This window comes from Taudactylus pleione, unplaced genomic scaffold (assembly GCF_031769625.1).
Source record: "Taudactylus pleione unplaced genomic scaffold, aTauple2 ptg001346l, whole genome shotgun sequence".
In the NCBI taxonomy this organism is placed as follows: domain Eukaryota; kingdom Metazoa; phylum Chordata; class Amphibia; order Anura; family Myobatrachidae; genus Taudactylus; species Taudactylus pleione.
Window position 1 is genome coordinate 893,583 of NW_028285746.1, and position 16,939 is coordinate 910,521.

General features: G+C 41.5%; 1 protein-coding gene across 4 annotated transcripts in view; it reads left to right on the top strand.

Annotated features, from left to right (window-relative positions):
- LOC148443038 (cytoplasmic FMR1-interacting protein 1) overlaps positions 1–16,939 on the top strand; it is a 116,256-nt gene that overhangs the window by 47,482 nt on the left and 51,835 nt on the right. For 3 of the 4 annotated variants that reach the window (XM_088463344.1, XM_088463345.1, XM_088463342.1), the window contains exons 12-17: positions 125–247; positions 2,138–2,263; positions 6,446–6,612; positions 11,229–11,376; positions 14,363–14,516; positions 16,688–16,844. In XM_088463344.1, coding sequence (XP_088319470.1) covers positions 125–247; positions 2,138–2,263; positions 6,446–6,612; positions 11,229–11,376; positions 14,363–14,516; positions 16,688–16,844 — 875 coding nt within the window. Of the gene's footprint in view, positions 1–124; positions 248–2,137; positions 2,264–6,445; positions 6,613–11,228; positions 11,377–13,342; positions 13,429–14,362; positions 14,517–16,687; positions 16,845–16,939 lie in introns of those variants that run through there. The other variant, XM_088463346.1, reaches the window with a different exon arrangement.

A 16,939-nucleotide genomic window follows, 5' to 3' on the forward strand; every position in this document is an offset into this window, starting at 1 on the left:
TCGAGAATTTCTTCCATATATAACAACCCACATTCATTCTTACTGTTCTTTATTGTAATACTTTAGACAATCTTTACAACTCATGACTTCTCTCCTGTGTTTTTTTTTTTCCCCCTTATATTAGGTGGTGACTGGGTCTGGTCGCCAGGAAGCCCAGAAGACTGATGCAGAGTACCGAAAGCTCTTTGACTTGTCCTTACAAGGACTTCAGCTCTTGTCTCAGTGGAGCGCACATGTGATGGAAGTGGTACGTCTTGGGAAACAATTATTTTCTTTCCTGAGTGTTGGGCCCTATGGGGAGCTACAACCCCCTGGACACCACTTGGAAATACCACCAGAAGAGCTACAGAGGTCATCTAAGTGAGCAGCCAGCAGTAGAATCTGTTGCTGCTCCTGGCCATCTGCTGTTTCACATGTAGGGATGCAGTGATGAGGTATATTGGGGGTGTGGGATCTTTCTTGCATCTGGCATGTGTCTATTGCATTTCCACATCCTCCACGATTTGTGCCTCTGCAGTTGTCATGTACTTTTCTTCCCTCATTTCTCCATCTTGAATTGGCGTAAACCTAGAGGGACAGTGGAAAAGTTTTTGCCTGCTCCAGTGATCACTTCAAATTGCCTCAGGTCCAGGGATGCACTGTGTGCAGCATGTGAGTTTGATGACCAGCTATCTTCCACCTGCACGTATGCCCACTAAGATGGGCCTAGTTTCCTTCCTTTAAAGCCAAGCATGGTCTCTTCTATATAAATCTGCACACTGTGCTCCTTGCCTTAGACTGGGATAGGTCTCCAGAGGAGGATTCTCCCGTCGCTCTCTGGTTGTTGTTAGGGCATTGAGATTCTTGATCAGTGGGGCCCAGGATTGTGCAGATTGGATGGAATGTAGGGACTTTGCGAAGTTCACTAAAGATACTGGTCAACTTTAAAGCAGACCATGGCCAGATTTACTTTGGTTCAGGGGAGACTCTCCATAAAAAAGGAAGGGATCATTCCAGAAGATTGGTCGGGGCCTCCTGGATGGCTTGGCATAAGGCCCTCTGCTGGGCGGTTGTGCCGTACGGCCACCTAGTCTTTCGGTACACATCTACGCAAGGTTCTACATATTACTTCTACATCCAAAGCTATAAGGTGCAGTGCACTTCTACTTCTGTGCTTACTCTCACTCAGGGACAGCAGAATGTTGCTTTTTTCCTCTTTCATTCTGTACTCCTGCACTGTTCTTTTTGAAGCTTTGTTTGGAAAATACAGATTACCTTGAAACTCAATGGGAGTTTGGGAGAAAGTTGGTGGGGGATGAGCTTGTTCTTATACCAGTAATAAATGCCCAAGCTCCTTTACTGTATGCCCTGCTGTTTCCTTTCCACCGACCCCATGGACAGAGAGAAAAGTACGCAAAACCAACTTTTTATGTTGGTAGGGATATTTTAATATTTGTAGGATAGCAACTAGAGTTAATATATGTATAAAGAGCATAATATATCTCCACTACTATAGAGTGCTTATATTCAGATCACCCCATTCCAATTAGGCTTCTAATATACTTTTATAAGGTGGTTTTGACTAGGATCTTTTAGTACCTTATTTCTTCTTTTTTATATCTGGGATGTCCATAATGCTAAAAGCAGCACAGGGTATTTCAGGAGATATATATGTTGCGAGCCAGCCACCAAACTACAGAGCTGCATGTAGTCAAGTCAATGTTGTCATGTGAAGATGGGGAATGGAGACCAGCAAGAGGCAAAAGACTAGGAATAGGTTCCTCCCAGTTACACGGGGTAGTGAACACTAAAGTTATTACATCCAACTTGTGTTTATTTTTTTTTACATTATTCCTTGTAACATACAATTTTAATCTGTTACAAAATATATTGGATGTATAGGGTTATCCCCATGTCTACAGATGTTTTACATCATGTTTTATTATATTTGATATCATGGAAAACATCAGTTATATAATTAACGACTTCGCTATTTTACAAATGTACTTACCAAGCCTAAAGATATCATTTTTAACTTTCTTTGATAGATTTGCCTGTGCATTATATTGAGAAATAGCTTACATGAGTTGCTACTTTGAGATTGTTTAATATAATAATCATGCTTACCTGTGGTATTTATTTATTTTTTAATTTTTAGTATTCCTGGAAGCTTGTTCACCCAACTGATAAGTATTCAAATAAAGACTGCCCAGACAATGCTGAGGAATACGAGCGAGCCACTCGCTACAACTACACCAGCGAGGAGAAGTTTGCATTAGTGGAGGTAAGTAATTATTTATTTATAAAGCGCATTTCCGTAATAGGACTCAATATCTGTCTTATCATTTGTTGATCATTTGACGTGTCAATATCTGCAATGCCAGCAAAGTCTCAGTAAGCGACTGTTTATACTGAAGTATTACCTTTAATTTCGCCTTCATTCATGGGGGGGACACTGAGTTTGCTAAGTGGTGTGAGGGGCCTTGGCACTTGAAGAAAAAATAAAACTTGCACGGAATCCTGGCTCTTCCCCATCCAGAAACCGGCAACCTATCCTAGCAATCAGTTTTTTCTAAGTGCCCAAAGGAGCTGGGCGCTGTAGGCCAGGTTCTTTGACCTACCTTGTTTTCTTTTTTTATTTTTACAGTTATGATTCGATGGGACATCTCCAGTTCCTGAATATCAAATGGTTAAATGCTTCTATTCAAACACTTTTCTTGTCAAAAACCAGACTGGTCGTTTCACGCCATTCTAACTTTTGTTTGGGTTAGAACTTTCAAAATGGAGTCTTTACAAACTAATTCGGACCATGCAGCCAAAAGAAATTCTTAGTATTCATGGATATAAAAGACGCCTACCTACATGTGCCAATTTTCAAACCACATCAGACATGTTTTGCAATTAAGAACTTTAATTTTCAGTTTTGGAGCTCGGCTGTTTGGGCTCGTTTCATGGAAAACTGAAGAGTGTTCATGAAGATTATGTCCGTGATGACGGCACATCTGAGAACTCTTGGGGTGATAATCCTTATTTAGACCTTTTATTAAAAGCTCCGTCTCAGTTGCTGAAGTCACAGGTCTGGACAACTGAGCTTTTTATGTGTTCTCAGGTTTGGATCCTCAATCGTCAAAAATTTAACCTCCTGCTTTCTCAGAGAATGTTGCTCTTGGGAATAATATTTAATACTCGTCAACAGAAGGTGTTCCTACCTCCATAGAAGATTCTCTCTTTTTCTTTCTCTTTCTCTTGCTCTTTCTTTCTTCAAGCCCTGGTAGTCTTAAGGCACAGTGTGGTAGGTATAGCGCTTGGTCTCAGTGTATTAAAGGACAGAGTAAGGTTCCAGATGCTGGATTCCTGGAGGGTAGTAGTCCTAACCGGTTTCTCTGCCAATGTTTAGGGGCAGTTTCATTAGTGAAGTAGTCATGCCACACCTCTGAACAGGCAAAGTTGACAATATCGTGCAAGTTGGCCTGCATGAACGGACGATCATAGATATCGTTATCTTTCATGCGGGAACGCGCATCGTTGATAGTTCACTGCATAAACTTCACTGTGGGTGGACTGTTTCCACATGGAATCTCTCAGATCGATGATCCAAGGCATGGAAGCAAATTAATTTCTGGCCTCGCTCAATGTCAGGGACGCGTTACCTACCCATTTCTATTTGGGTAGATCACCACACTCTCCTCCGGTTCACAGTCTGCTCTGCTCACCATAGGTTCCAGGCCCTGCCATTCGGCTTGGCTAGAGCCCCATGTGTCTTCACAAAGATCATGGCAGCAATAGCAAGCCTGCTGCACCAGGACGGGATAACTCTCATTCCCTAATTGGGTGATCTGCTCATGAAGGCAGATTCGGTCTCTCAGTTGCAGGTCCATCTTGACCGCATAGTGCAGGTACTTCAGGATCACGGCTGGATCCTGGACTTTGAGACGTCTCATCTGACACCTTGCCAGCGCCATCTCTTCCTGGGGGTGAGTCTTCATGCCAGGGTCTTCCAGGATTTGGTCACAATGGTACTGTCGATGCCTTGCTCGTCCATCTGGCTGTGCATGAAACTGTTGTGTACGATAGTCTCCACCTTCGAGACCATCCAGTATGCCCGCTTCCACTCGCGGGATTTCTAGTGGGAATTTCGCCAGAATTGGTAGGGGCGCACGTAGGACCTCTCCGCTTCTGGTTCTGCTGGACCGCACTCGGCAATCCCTCTGTTGGTAGCTGGTTTCTGATCACCTGCTCCTTGGTCACTCCAACCTAGGTAATTTTGACCACAGACGCAAGTCTCATTGTTTGGGGTGCTATGATGTCGAGTCTTCGTTTTCACGGTCTTTGGTCGTCGTCGGAGGCTACCTTGCCGATCAATGTGCTGGAGTACCGATCCATCTATCTGGCTCTGTTGGGCACCCAGTCCGTCCTGGCCGGCCGGTGCAGATCCAATTGTACAACGCCACGGAAGTGGCGTACGTGCATTACCAGGATGGCACCAAGAGCGCGGGGGAAATGGAGGCATCCAGCATTCTATCCTGGGCAGAAGCCTTTGTTCCGGCACACTCTGCTGTGTTCATCCCGGGCGTGGAAAATTGGGACTTCCTCAGCAGGACCACCTTCCTGCCGGAGGAGTGGTCTCTCCATCCTGAGGTCTTCCAGCAATTGGTTCGGAAGTGGGGTCCTCCGGATGTGGACCTGATGGCTTCTCTCCACAACTGCAAAGTTTCCAGATTTTGTGCGAGGGCTTTTGCAGTGGATACAATGACCGTTCCATGGAGCTTTCGTGTGGCATTCCTTTTTCCCCCCTATTCCCATGTTACCTCAGGTACTTCGGCAGCAACGGGTAACTGTGCTCCTCGTGGCTCCGAACATTCCGCGCAGGTCGTGGTGCGCTGCCGTTCTCAAGCAGGGGGTAGGTTCAGGTTAGCTGACTCTGCTGCGACCGGATCTTCTTCTGCAGGGTTCGTTTCGGCAGAAGGACCTTCCTCCATTGACTTTAACGGCCTGAATTTTGAGACCGAGCTTTTGAACGCTAAGGGGTTGTCCCAAATCTGTTGTCTGTTGCGGGCCCGGAAACCGGTTTTGTTGTGCAACTACGACAGAGTTTGGAATATTTACATCTTGTGGTGTGAACAGCGCGAGGTTCACACATCCCGGTTTCACTTTCTGCGATTTTAAGCTTTTCTTCAGGGAGGTTTGGAAGCGCTCCTTGAAAGTGCAGATTTTGGCTCGGCCTATTTATTTTTAGCGGCGTCTGACCCTTCTGTCAAAGGTTCGGTCCTTTTTGCAAGGGGTATTTTGGGTTTACCCTCCATTTCAGCAGCCAGTGGCTCCATGGGATCTTAACTTAGTCCTCTCGGCTCTTAAGCAGGCTCTTTTTGAGCCTTTGGATTCCGTGGACCTTAAATTCGCCACGTGGAAATTGGTTTTCCTTATGGCCGTTGCCTCAACTCGGTGGGTTTCCGAGTTGGGGGCCTTGTTTTGCAAACCTCCGTTCTGCACATTCCGTGACGATCGGGCGGTTCTTCGAACAGTCCCCTCGTTCCAACCGAAGGTTGTTTCTGCTTTCCACTTGAACCAGGAAACTCTTTCCTGTGGTTTCCTCACCGGAGACTTACCGAGACGATCTGGCTCTGTTGGACATCATCCCAGCCCTGCGAATCTACTTGGACAGAACTTCTGCCATCCGTCGTACGGATTCCCTACTGGTCCTCTACGACGCTCAAAAATGTGGCTGGCCGGCTACGACGCAGACCATTGCACGTTGGATGGGCTCGTCATCTCTCTGGTCTATTCTGATGCGGGGCGACCGGCACCTGCCACTTTTGAAGTTGTACTGACATAATGGGGTTGCAGAGGGGAGGAGCTTAGTGTTAGTTACACGTTTAGTTAAGTGCCAGCTCCTGCAGTCCCATCTGCAACCCCATGGTCCAGTGTTCCCCAGCCTGATTCACAGAAAAGGATTCAACGTAAAGTAACTAAAGATGCTCTTTTTTTTGTAGGATCATTTTTTTTACTTTATTTTTGTTGAAAAGGTGATAAGCCAAGCAAGCAATGTACCATTTATTAAACTAGCTCCTAATGCGGATTATGCATCTATGAGTCTGCCAAATCTGATTGGCACATATAGATAATTGGATATCCGTTGGGGAATTTGGCAAAATACAGAATGTTAAAATCTCAGTTTCCGACCATTTTTAGTTCAGAATCAGAAAAATCGCTATTGTCCAAACTGTTGTTTTTTCACGATATCCCGACCCAGGTGCCAACCGAATGGGGAATTGCCGATAATAGCGGCTAGATGTATAGGCCCCTAAAGGGTTGCAATTGACTCTGGATGTTTTTTTTGCTGTACAGAAGAAATGACCTGATACTTGACAGTATATCGTTATTCATGGTTTATTTATTATAACGCTATTTTATAACCAGACTCTTTGCATACAGTTGAAGCCTGGAATTGTGTGTTCCATCTCTGTAGGTGATTGCCATGATTAAAGGTCTGCAAGTTCTGATGGGCCGGATGGAGAGTGTATTTAACCATGCAATTCGCCATACTATATATGCAGCACTGCAAGATTTTGCACAGGTCACCTTACGTGAGCCACTAAGACAAGCTATCAAAAAAAAGAAAAATGTGATCCAAAGGTGAGGGCTGTTAATATTATGTAAAATACATTGCATAGCGTATTCAGCACACATTGTATCCTTCTCTATACTCTAATTTTGCTATAATAAAATAAACAAGTAGATTTATCAGAAACTACCTCAATAACTAGTGTTTAATTTTTTGTTTTTATGAACTAGGATTAATAGCATGATCAACCAAATTTAATGGCTGACAATACATGTTTGTCTCATTATTCAGCATGGCTATGCAAGGTTTTATTTTTTTGTTATAGAGCTTTCATTCATTTGATAGAGACTATGGGGAGATTTTTTCGGATTTGATCGATGCAAACCCAGAAATATACTGTTGTTTTTAAGTGTACTTTTGTTTTAAATTGACAAAGAACATAAACCTACAAAAAAGGCACTAAACCCTCTTTTTTTTTTGGCGCTGTGACATTAATTTTTTGCATGTGTTTGGCAAGAGGCATCAGATGTGGTACTCAATGCTAATGAGGGAGTGCATTGCTGCATTACAAAAAAATTGCTTTATTTATAAAGTTGTGTTCTTTGGGGATATGGTGGTTCTCAATGTTTTTATGCAGTTGGAGCTGTATACTGTAGCTGGTGTTGTGTGGCATGTAATTTGGAAATGGGCTGTGTAATTTGGCTGTCAGTAAGGCATGTGAAATTTTGCTTAGCAGTTGGTTCACCCACTAAGCTGTTTTATCTAATGCCTACGTTACTTTAAACCGGAACTGCTAATACAATTCCCATTTTTTTTTATTTTTTTTTTGCCTCTCTGAGGGAAGCCATCTTTGTCCATAACTGACTGACCTGTAAAAAAAAAGGATTGTGTTTGGTAATGCTTTCCTGAAAAGTAATAAAAACAAAAACCAGGCGCAATAATCGTTAATTTAATATTAGACGTCAGTACTTATCAAGCAAATTAATAAATTAATTGAGGTTATATCAGTATTACAGCCGGCACCCAGGGACAAATTTGAGTTTATCCACAAGAACTAAAATAAATAATTTTTAGACTAATAAGTCTAAGGGGGTTCTTTGAATTAGGAACACATCACATGTTTGTGTGTGTATATATGTGTGTGTGTATGTATATATACATATATAATATTTATTTATTTATTTATTACCATTTATTTATATAGCGCACACATATTCCGCAGCGCTTTACAGAGAATAGTTGGCCATTCACATCAGTCCCTGCCCCAGTGGAGCTTACAATCTAATAATCCCTACCTCATGCTCACAAACTATGGTCAATTGTGTGGGGAGCCAATTAACCTACCAGTATATTTTTGGAGTGTGGGAGGAAACCGGAGTACCCGGAGGAAACCCATGCAAACACAGGGAGAATATACAAACAGTTAGGGCCGTAGTGGGAATTGAACCCATGACCTCAGTGCTGTGAGGCAGTAATGCTAACCATTACACAGTCTGTGCTGCCCATATATATATATATATGTATGTGTGTATATATATATATATGTATATGTGGACAGTTTGCTACATTTAAAACATTTACCATATCAATAATAAAGCATCATAATCTACTAAAAAACTATATATATATATATATATTCGTCCAAAAAGAGATCGGCACTCACAGGATATCTTCATCAGCGTTTAATGTCACCACATAAACAGGACGGTCTACATCACGTTTCAGGGCCTCAGCCCCTTCGTCAGGACCTCCGTACACCAAAAAGACATACATGGTATGTCTTTACATAGTTTAATATTGTTCTTTTAATCTGACCGTATGTATGCACAATTAGACTTATTAGTCTAAAACATTTTTTTTATTTTTTACTTTCCTGAAAAGTGGCAACATTTATCTTTTTCTGTCAGAATTAAACAGCAAACAGAAATGAAACTATAAAGTGATGATAAGGTGACTCAATAGCACTATAATACAGTGTGTACCTCATGGTCTGCTGGTATTGGGACTTTGTGGTTAGACCACATCCAAATGGGTAAATCTTGAGAGCCTAATAACTATTGTTTTACCGGGCAAGCCACACATTACTTTAAAATAAGAAACAATGTATATACCCACTCTTGTTAAGAGGGTAAATCACTTATACCCCTTTCAGACAGAGAAAAGAACCCGGTAATTTTCCGGCTCTAGCCGGGTCGACCCGGGTTTTTTTTCTGTCTGAAAGGGTCAACACGGGACCTAATTCCCGGTACTTCGACCCAGGTATTTACCTGGGTTTTTCCCGGGTCTTACACAGGTTGGCAGCTGTCTGAAAGGTGCCGACCCGGGTTTTTCTACTCTGGGAATAGTAAGCAGCGCGGGCTGCACTTTTCATGACATCATCTCTGTGTGCCATAAAGCAGTCCATTTATTATGACACACTGTATATTGCAGGGATTATCTGTGTTCTGAGTGAAAGGGGTCGACCCAGGAATTTCCCGGGAATTATGTGCTGTGTGAAAGGGGGTTAGGAGCAAATTCCCAGGTCCTTCCCGGGTTGAAAGATACGGGAAAAACCCAGGTTTTAGGGATTTTTCTGTCTGAAAGTGGTATTATTGAGGTTTTAGAAAACCCAGATTTTTCTAATGACTCTTTAAGGACTCTTCTCATGCTTTGCATATAATTTTGACCCCCTGCATAGTTCTTTATGTCTATGGAAGGTTTTAAAGAACTCCTAATTACGATGTTTGTCTAGATCAGTGGTCTCCAACGTTAATTGAGGTGTGAGCTACTTGAGCAAAATTAAATTTGAAGAGCTAGTAACATTGTAGGAAAAAAAAATCTGGCTAATAAGCGAACAATTTAAGGTAATTTAATGAAAATGACAAAAAAAAAATTTCATAGAAAATAAAAATGCATTTAATTATTACAGTGATATTGTTGTAGATTGTAAATAAAATTTAAGCACAGGCACATTTCAGTGTTAATTACTGACTCCAAGAAGGTACGTGCAGTATAGGAGCAAAAGATGTAGGGTGGCTACTGTGTGATTTTCCGGCAGGGCTGGAGTTAATCGCTCTGCCGTAGCGTAGAAGTTTTGGGTGGAACCACGGGGTAGCACATCAGGCGATTGCTGTAGAGGCTGCGGCAATCACCTGACATGCTTCTCTGTGGCTCTACCAATGGTGTTAATGCCACGGGGAGCACACGTCAGAGGTCACTTCCTCCTAGTTGACTCAGCAGTACTGCAGCTAGGTGAGCTACCAAAATTAAGACCGCGAGCTACCGGTCGCTCGTGAGCTTATAGGTTGGAGACCACTGGTCTAGATGTATCCTCACTAACCTATTCTCAAATAGCAGCAAATAGGCCCTTTTAGCGCACCACAGATTATTCTACTAAGTCACACCATGCGTCCCCCCCACACCCCTTTGTACCGAATGTGTGTGTTAATCGCACCACGCTTGTAACAAAAGTACAGTGCACAAGTACACCTGACACTGGTGCTGGCTTAGAGTACAGCAGCGGGGTGTGACTGGGATGCTAACCTAGGAAAAACACAAGATTGAGGACCATGCATCCGGCCACCCAGTGTTGTGCTTACTCTGCGTCTATACAAATTTATTTGTGACAAAAATACAAGTCCTAAGCACCCAGGACAGGATGCAGCTGCAATGTGAGACAGGTACTAAATTAAGAAATAGGGGGGAATTCAATTAGAGGTGAAATTGATAAGTTTTCAAGGGTATCAAATTAAGTGAAATTATCGGGCGATATTCATGATAACACCTGTATATGGGTGTGAATTTATCGTGCTATCAAATTAGAAAATGGGTGTTAAGTGTTTCACCCGCTAATTCTTGCTGGTTTACACTCGTTAAATATAGATGAAAATGGGGAAATCTGTCTGTACCAGAAAAAAGACAAACTAATATTGGATGACCGTATAGAAGTCTTAGTGGCCATAATAAAAGTATTTGTGGTTCCTAAATTGTTTAAAACGCCTGTTATAAGCATTTTTAACAGTGAAACAATTATAGGAAGCTTTTTCTCTATAATACTTAAATTGGGGGTGCATAAAATGCCTGTAAGTATACAGTATATTGGGGTCATTTTAAGCCATTTTATAAAAAAAACTTCAAAATTTACCTCTAACACTCACCTGCAATCTAAATACCCGTCCCATTCACACAACACCCCAATATACCTGTCCCACATCAGTTAACACATTTTCACACCAAAAATGACATGTCATTATTGGCCAAATTAAGCTAATTAAAACAATTTTGCCTAATTAATCATTAAGGAGGATGTCCCAGTGGTTCTGAACCAAGTTCCAACTTTTTTACCTTTTAAAATGAAGATATTCCCCAACTTTTCACCTGCTCAGGAGGCGGTGAAAAATTTTTTGCGTAAATCATATGAAGAATTATCGTATGTTAACTTCACCTGCAATTGAATTTAGTGATAACCACTTTTACAGGCTTATCATCTGTAATTGAATTCCCCCCATTGGTATGAAAGTCAGAGAATCACTACCTGTGGCACAGCATCTAAGTGGCACCATATGGAGCAAGAAGGATGGGTGACTGAGAACACAGCTGTATTTCACCTTCATCGAGCAGCTTTTCTAGAGAACGTTTAGTGTATCCTAAAATACCCAATATTATGTTGTAATTTATTGGTAATAAATTCCACTGACCTCTGTTTCAGTGTGCTCCAGGCAATCAGAAAGACAGTCTGTGACTGGGGCGCAGGGTGTGAACCATTTAATGACCCTGCACTTAGAGGGGAGAAAGACCCCAAATCTGGTTTTGACATCAAAGTTCCAAGACGTGCAGTTGGACCATCCAGCACTCAGGTACTTCACCCACTTTTATTATTAGTGCAGTACATGTAGGCTCCATAGCAGAATTTAATTAGCACATTGCTGGGAGATAATGTTAAGGAGTGACACTTAAGTATTTATTTATTTGTGTTTGCCTAGTATGTGAGAACATTAAAGAGGGTACCGTAGTTGGCTCCAGTGGTACAGTAGTGACAAGGAGAGTTGTTAACTTGTCCTTTAAAGCTGCACTACCACCTAGAGAGATGAACATTTTCGGTCTACACTCTAAAATGGCTGCTGGGTGTGTGAACAAGAAGAGCAATCAAAAGCCATGTCCATTGCTCCTCTCACTCACCCCTTCCAAAATATCACACAGCCTTCGTTTTCAGCTAGAGCTCTGAGACCAACCACGGATCCCTGGGAAAAATGACTGTATGGAGCAGCCCCATAGCGTGTGGAGACTTAGGGGTCTATTTACTAAGCAGTGATAAGAGACAGAGTGAAAAGTGTTAAGAAAGTGATAAGGTGCCAGCCAATCAGCTCCCAACTGTCATCTCACAGGCTGTGTTTGAAAAATGACAATTGGGAGCTGATTGGCTGGCACCTTATCACAGACTTATCACTTTTCACTCTATCTCCTAACACTGCTTAGTAAATAGACCCCTAAATGCTCTAACTTGTTAAAGTCCCATGTCTGCTTTACAGAAGGTATTTTGTCAGTTCTGGAAAGGGCATTTCTTATACACTATGACATGCTAAATAATGGGAAATTCTAGATGCATTTGAGTGGTAGCCCTTTGTTGCATGTGTTAATGGACACGCATGTTCTTAATTCTTAGTTACGAAATTGTACTTAATTGTATGTGTAATTGTTGATTTTTTTTTTTCCTTCAAATTACTATTAATTTTGTATGTTTTTGTAATTTAACTTAAACAAAATGATAGAGGGAGACGGGAATGAAGTCAGTTCAGCTGCTACAGTTAATGCAAGAATGACAAGGTTAATCTTACAAGTAAACCAATCGATTACCACCAATGTTTTCTTCTTGTTTTGTTTGTTTTCTCTGCTTTGCTTTTGATGGCTGGAAGTGATGTGCAACTCTCTGGGTATTATTCTGCAATCTTCTGTGTGTTGCTTACCTGCTAACGACCCGTGCGCTCTTATTTTATTCTGGTAACTATACTACGCAAACTGCAAATTCTGTAAATTCGCTGCTGCATGCATTTGGCTTTCTCTCACAAACGTTTCTAATATCCTGGTATAGCTAGTTGTGTCAGCCTACTTTCTTATAGAAGACGTAGAGGGCTACTGTCAATCCCAATTAACATTTATCTTACAATATACATTGTTTAAAATAATAGCTGTAAAAACTTAGACACAACCGCTTCCTTAGAGCTGCCTTCTCCCCTCACCAGAGCTGCATGGCCTTCTTTTTTCCCAGGACCCCGTCTTTCGTCTCCCATCGTTGGCCAAGAGTTAGAACTTTGGTGAGGCAGCAGAAGGGTGTGTGGCTGTGTGGTCCAATGAGAGACTGTGGTCATGGGGATTGTAGCTTTCTATTGGCCTACTTACTCACACCTACCCTCCACATCAATTTTTCAGTGATGAGCAAATCATCAGTAGTATAGAAAAGGAAAAGAAATCTGCTGCAGCGAGCTGTTACTGTGGCTCTGCTAAGGGGAAGCAGTAGCTTAGTTTCAATTTAACCATGTGTAACTAAACTGGTGATCCTGCACTCATAACTTTCACAAAGTTTTCAACACAAGGACATTTTTGAAGTGTGTTCTAAAGAATAAATAAGTGCAAGTCATTCTAAACATAGCTTTGTTTCCCTAACACACTAATCTAATGTCCTTTCTGCTTTCCTCCTTATACCACTGCCCCCCTTCCCCATCCCCTTGTTCTTGGCCTCTCTTCCCCCTCCATCGGTTTTCAGCTCTACATGGTGCGTACAATGGCAGAGTCTCTGAGCTCTGCAGAGCTGTTCAAACAGCTCAAGTCTCTGGGAATGGAAAAGTTGTTGCTTGTGATTAAAAGGTTTCTGAGGCAGTCCTACACCTATCCAACTCTTTTAAACTTTGGTGGTAAGCCGATATCTACTTTTACACTGTTTGAATTAAAATGTTTATGTACCTGTGTATTTTGCACTTGCTGAACAGAGAAGTGCTCAATATTTATTCAGGTTATACTTTCAAGGGAAGAATTAATAAGAGAAAATCTGTCCGGGTTCCTTCTGCTGTGCTGAACATTATATTAAGATCAGATGTACATGTGGCTCTTGAAGTGTAGCCATTGTCAACACAAGTTGGAGAATGCAGCCTATGGTGTAGGGCCAACACCTCTCGTGTCAGTGGTGTCACTGGATCAACTGCAGTCTCGTGAATATTTGTTCACCCCACAACATGTGTAGTTAGTGGGTACATTTTAACAATACTAGGTCATGTATATGGGCCTGATTCTGAGGCGCATGTGTCTTTCCGCAACCGAATCTGCGTCTTTATGCTAATGTAGCGCCCAATTCTGAGCCTACCGAGATTCCCGCTGTCCATGGTGCTAATCAGTGTTATTGTGTATATAGATGCACCATCGGCTGCAACTTTCAAAGCTTGTACCAGCCCTATAGCAGGTGCAATTTCGCCGTTTGAATATAGCGTCCCATGTTACCTCCCTGGAACGCCCAATTAAACCCCCAGCCCTTGCGTCCAAAATCATTCTGCGTCTTCCAGGAGTAACATGCATGCGCAGTATGACTGACACATGTGCAGACTAAAAGATTGTCTGCTTGTGTCAGACTACGCCACAGCATCCACCTCTGAATCAGGCCCTATATGTGGTCTCTCCTCAAGTACATCAGTTCCAGGTGCGACATTTATGGGTCACAGTAATGGACGGTGAAGGATAAAAAAAATCTGTAATGAATTCTGTTTTTTTGTTTAGTTTTTTTGTACTGTTTTTCTTTTATTTCTTTTTCTCTTGTATTTTTCCATCTGTGAATGCCTTTCCTTTTAAATGACACAGCTATACATGGTGAGAACCATGCTAGAGTCACTCATTGCTGAAAAAAGCGGTGCCAAGAAAACGTTGAGGAGTAGCCTAGAAGGTCCCACCATTTTGGACATAGAAAAATTTCACCGTGAATCATTCTTCTACACACACTTGCTTAATTTCAGTGGTAAGATTATGGTGTGAACGGTGTGCTGCTGGTATGTCCTCACAACACCTTTTAACCGCAAGGCCAGATTTGTGCTTACTGTCACTCGTATCAATTAGTCCTCCTAACCATTTTTGGCCAGTCCATTTCTTGCTACACTAAGTCATTTGTCCTGTACCGCCCCTTCTCCCACTGCCATAACTCTGCATGGTTCCATCACCCACTACATCTCATTAACTATGTAGAAATATTTTGCCATCCTGTGCTGATGAGTGAATTTAATTTTTTTTTTAATTCGTTATTTAAAGCGCTCATAAGAATAAACTGATTGAGCATATAAACAATGAGTGAATGTTTTAATACAGTGGTTCTCAAACTCTGTCCTCAGGACCCCACACAGTTCACTTTTTGCAGGTCACCCAGCAGGTGCACAGGTGTATTCATTACTCACTGACACATTTTAAAAGATCAGCTGCAGTTAACTATTTACTAGTAATTATGTGAGGAGACCTGCAAAACATGCACTGTTTGGGGACCGAGTTTGAGAACCTGTGTTTTAATAGATGATTACTAATATAAAAAATGTGCAAAGAGGGCTGAGTGCCTCCCCCTGCACAAATCTGAGCTGATTTGTTCCCTCTATTCCTGAACATAAGATAGAGGCACATTACATTTAACTGCATAGTAAAACTGAAAACAAATGCAGTTAGTTAAATATGTGTAAGTACCTAAACCTTTTTAGGCATACGAGCCTTATCACATTAAGCAGTCTATGCCTGGGGATGACCAAATGAGATGGATCATACAAATTGGTGCTCAGGCAAATCACACAAGGGCCAGTTTATGCTCTCGACTGATTATCAGCCAGCCGGATTCTTCAGTCCCTATTAGTAGTCCAAATTGCTGGTCTGCTTTATAGGTGACTTTTTACTTTCAATTTGTACACATCTATGACTACCAAAGATATCTTTAATTAGCTGCATATATTGAAGCAGAGACTGGTCAAATGTCTCCTCAACAATAGATTGAGCTGTATTTGGCACCATTTATTTTCCTATACCCCGCACTTGAGCATACAATCCATCTTTTGGAGGAATATAATCCTTTTTCCTGAAAAGAAATTAAACTAGATTGATTTATTTGATATTGAAACCCAAAAGCAGATCCTGATGTTTGTGTATACAGACTGTAAAGGACCTGTACACAAATGACTTATACTGATCCAAACCTTTTGTTTTCAGCTTGCCTGCTTTGTATTGACTCTGTTGTGTAGTGCAGACTTGGTGAATGATTATAGTGAAGTGTACATGTCATTTACAAATTCTGCACAGCTTGTCTTGTATGTGAAACACAACATTTATCTCAGACAAAATATTAAAGAAATGCCTAGGTTTAAACAAATTGTCTTTAAATGTTTGCCTAAAATATTGACATTAAATATAACTTGCGGAATAAAATTGTACATAGACTGCATCAGTTTGTTACAGTATATGTACATGCTACCTTTCTGTTAAGATTTGGAGATATTCACACAAGATTATTTTCCAGTATTGTCTCCGTTGTAATCACTAGGTGGAGCCCCTGCAACACAATGTTTTAAAAGAAAGCGAATAAACTTAATGAAGGCATTAGCAGCCCATACACAGTTATGTCGTTTTATTGGGTTAGCGGGATATGTCTCTAACTATAAAAGGCTGTTTGCAGACAGTGGCCTTGCTGCACATTCCTGGCTATGACATCAGTACAGGGTGCACTTTGCTGTGTGTACCAGAGTGTAAACAGTAACACCAGACAGTCTCTCTGTACACTGACCATACAAATATTTGACAGCTACCCTCATCTTGTAGAGTTTTGTGTATTCTCGCAAAATATAACAAGTACTTTTTATAAAATGTCCAATATAATGACTCATATGAGCCAGACACCCCCCCCTCCTCCCCAAATTGGCACCTCTACTATATAACATAATCTATTTAATGTACTTCTCTATGGATTTATTACTCCCCTATCTCCTAAAGTATTGGCTAAATAATAATATTGCTGCATCGTTGTTAGGCAAATCATTGCACATTAGTAACAAATTACCATTGTTTTACAATGGTCAGTGCTGTGTTAAGCCCTCACCAGTGTCTCATCACATTATTCGGTTGGAATGTTTGACTGTTTAATATCATCTATGCTTCTTCCTAAAGAGACCTTACAGCATTGTTGCGACTTGTCCCAGCTGTGGTTCAGAGAGTTTTTCTTGGAACTGACCATGGGCCGCAGGATTCAGTTTCCCATTGAGATGTCTATGCCTTGGATTTTGACTGACCACATCCTAGAGACTAAGGAGGCATCAATGATGGAGTAAGGCCTGCTATTGCCATACATACTATATTGTAACTTTCTCCAACTTGCCATGTGTTCATGGCAAATGTCGTATTATACAATATTGCACATAG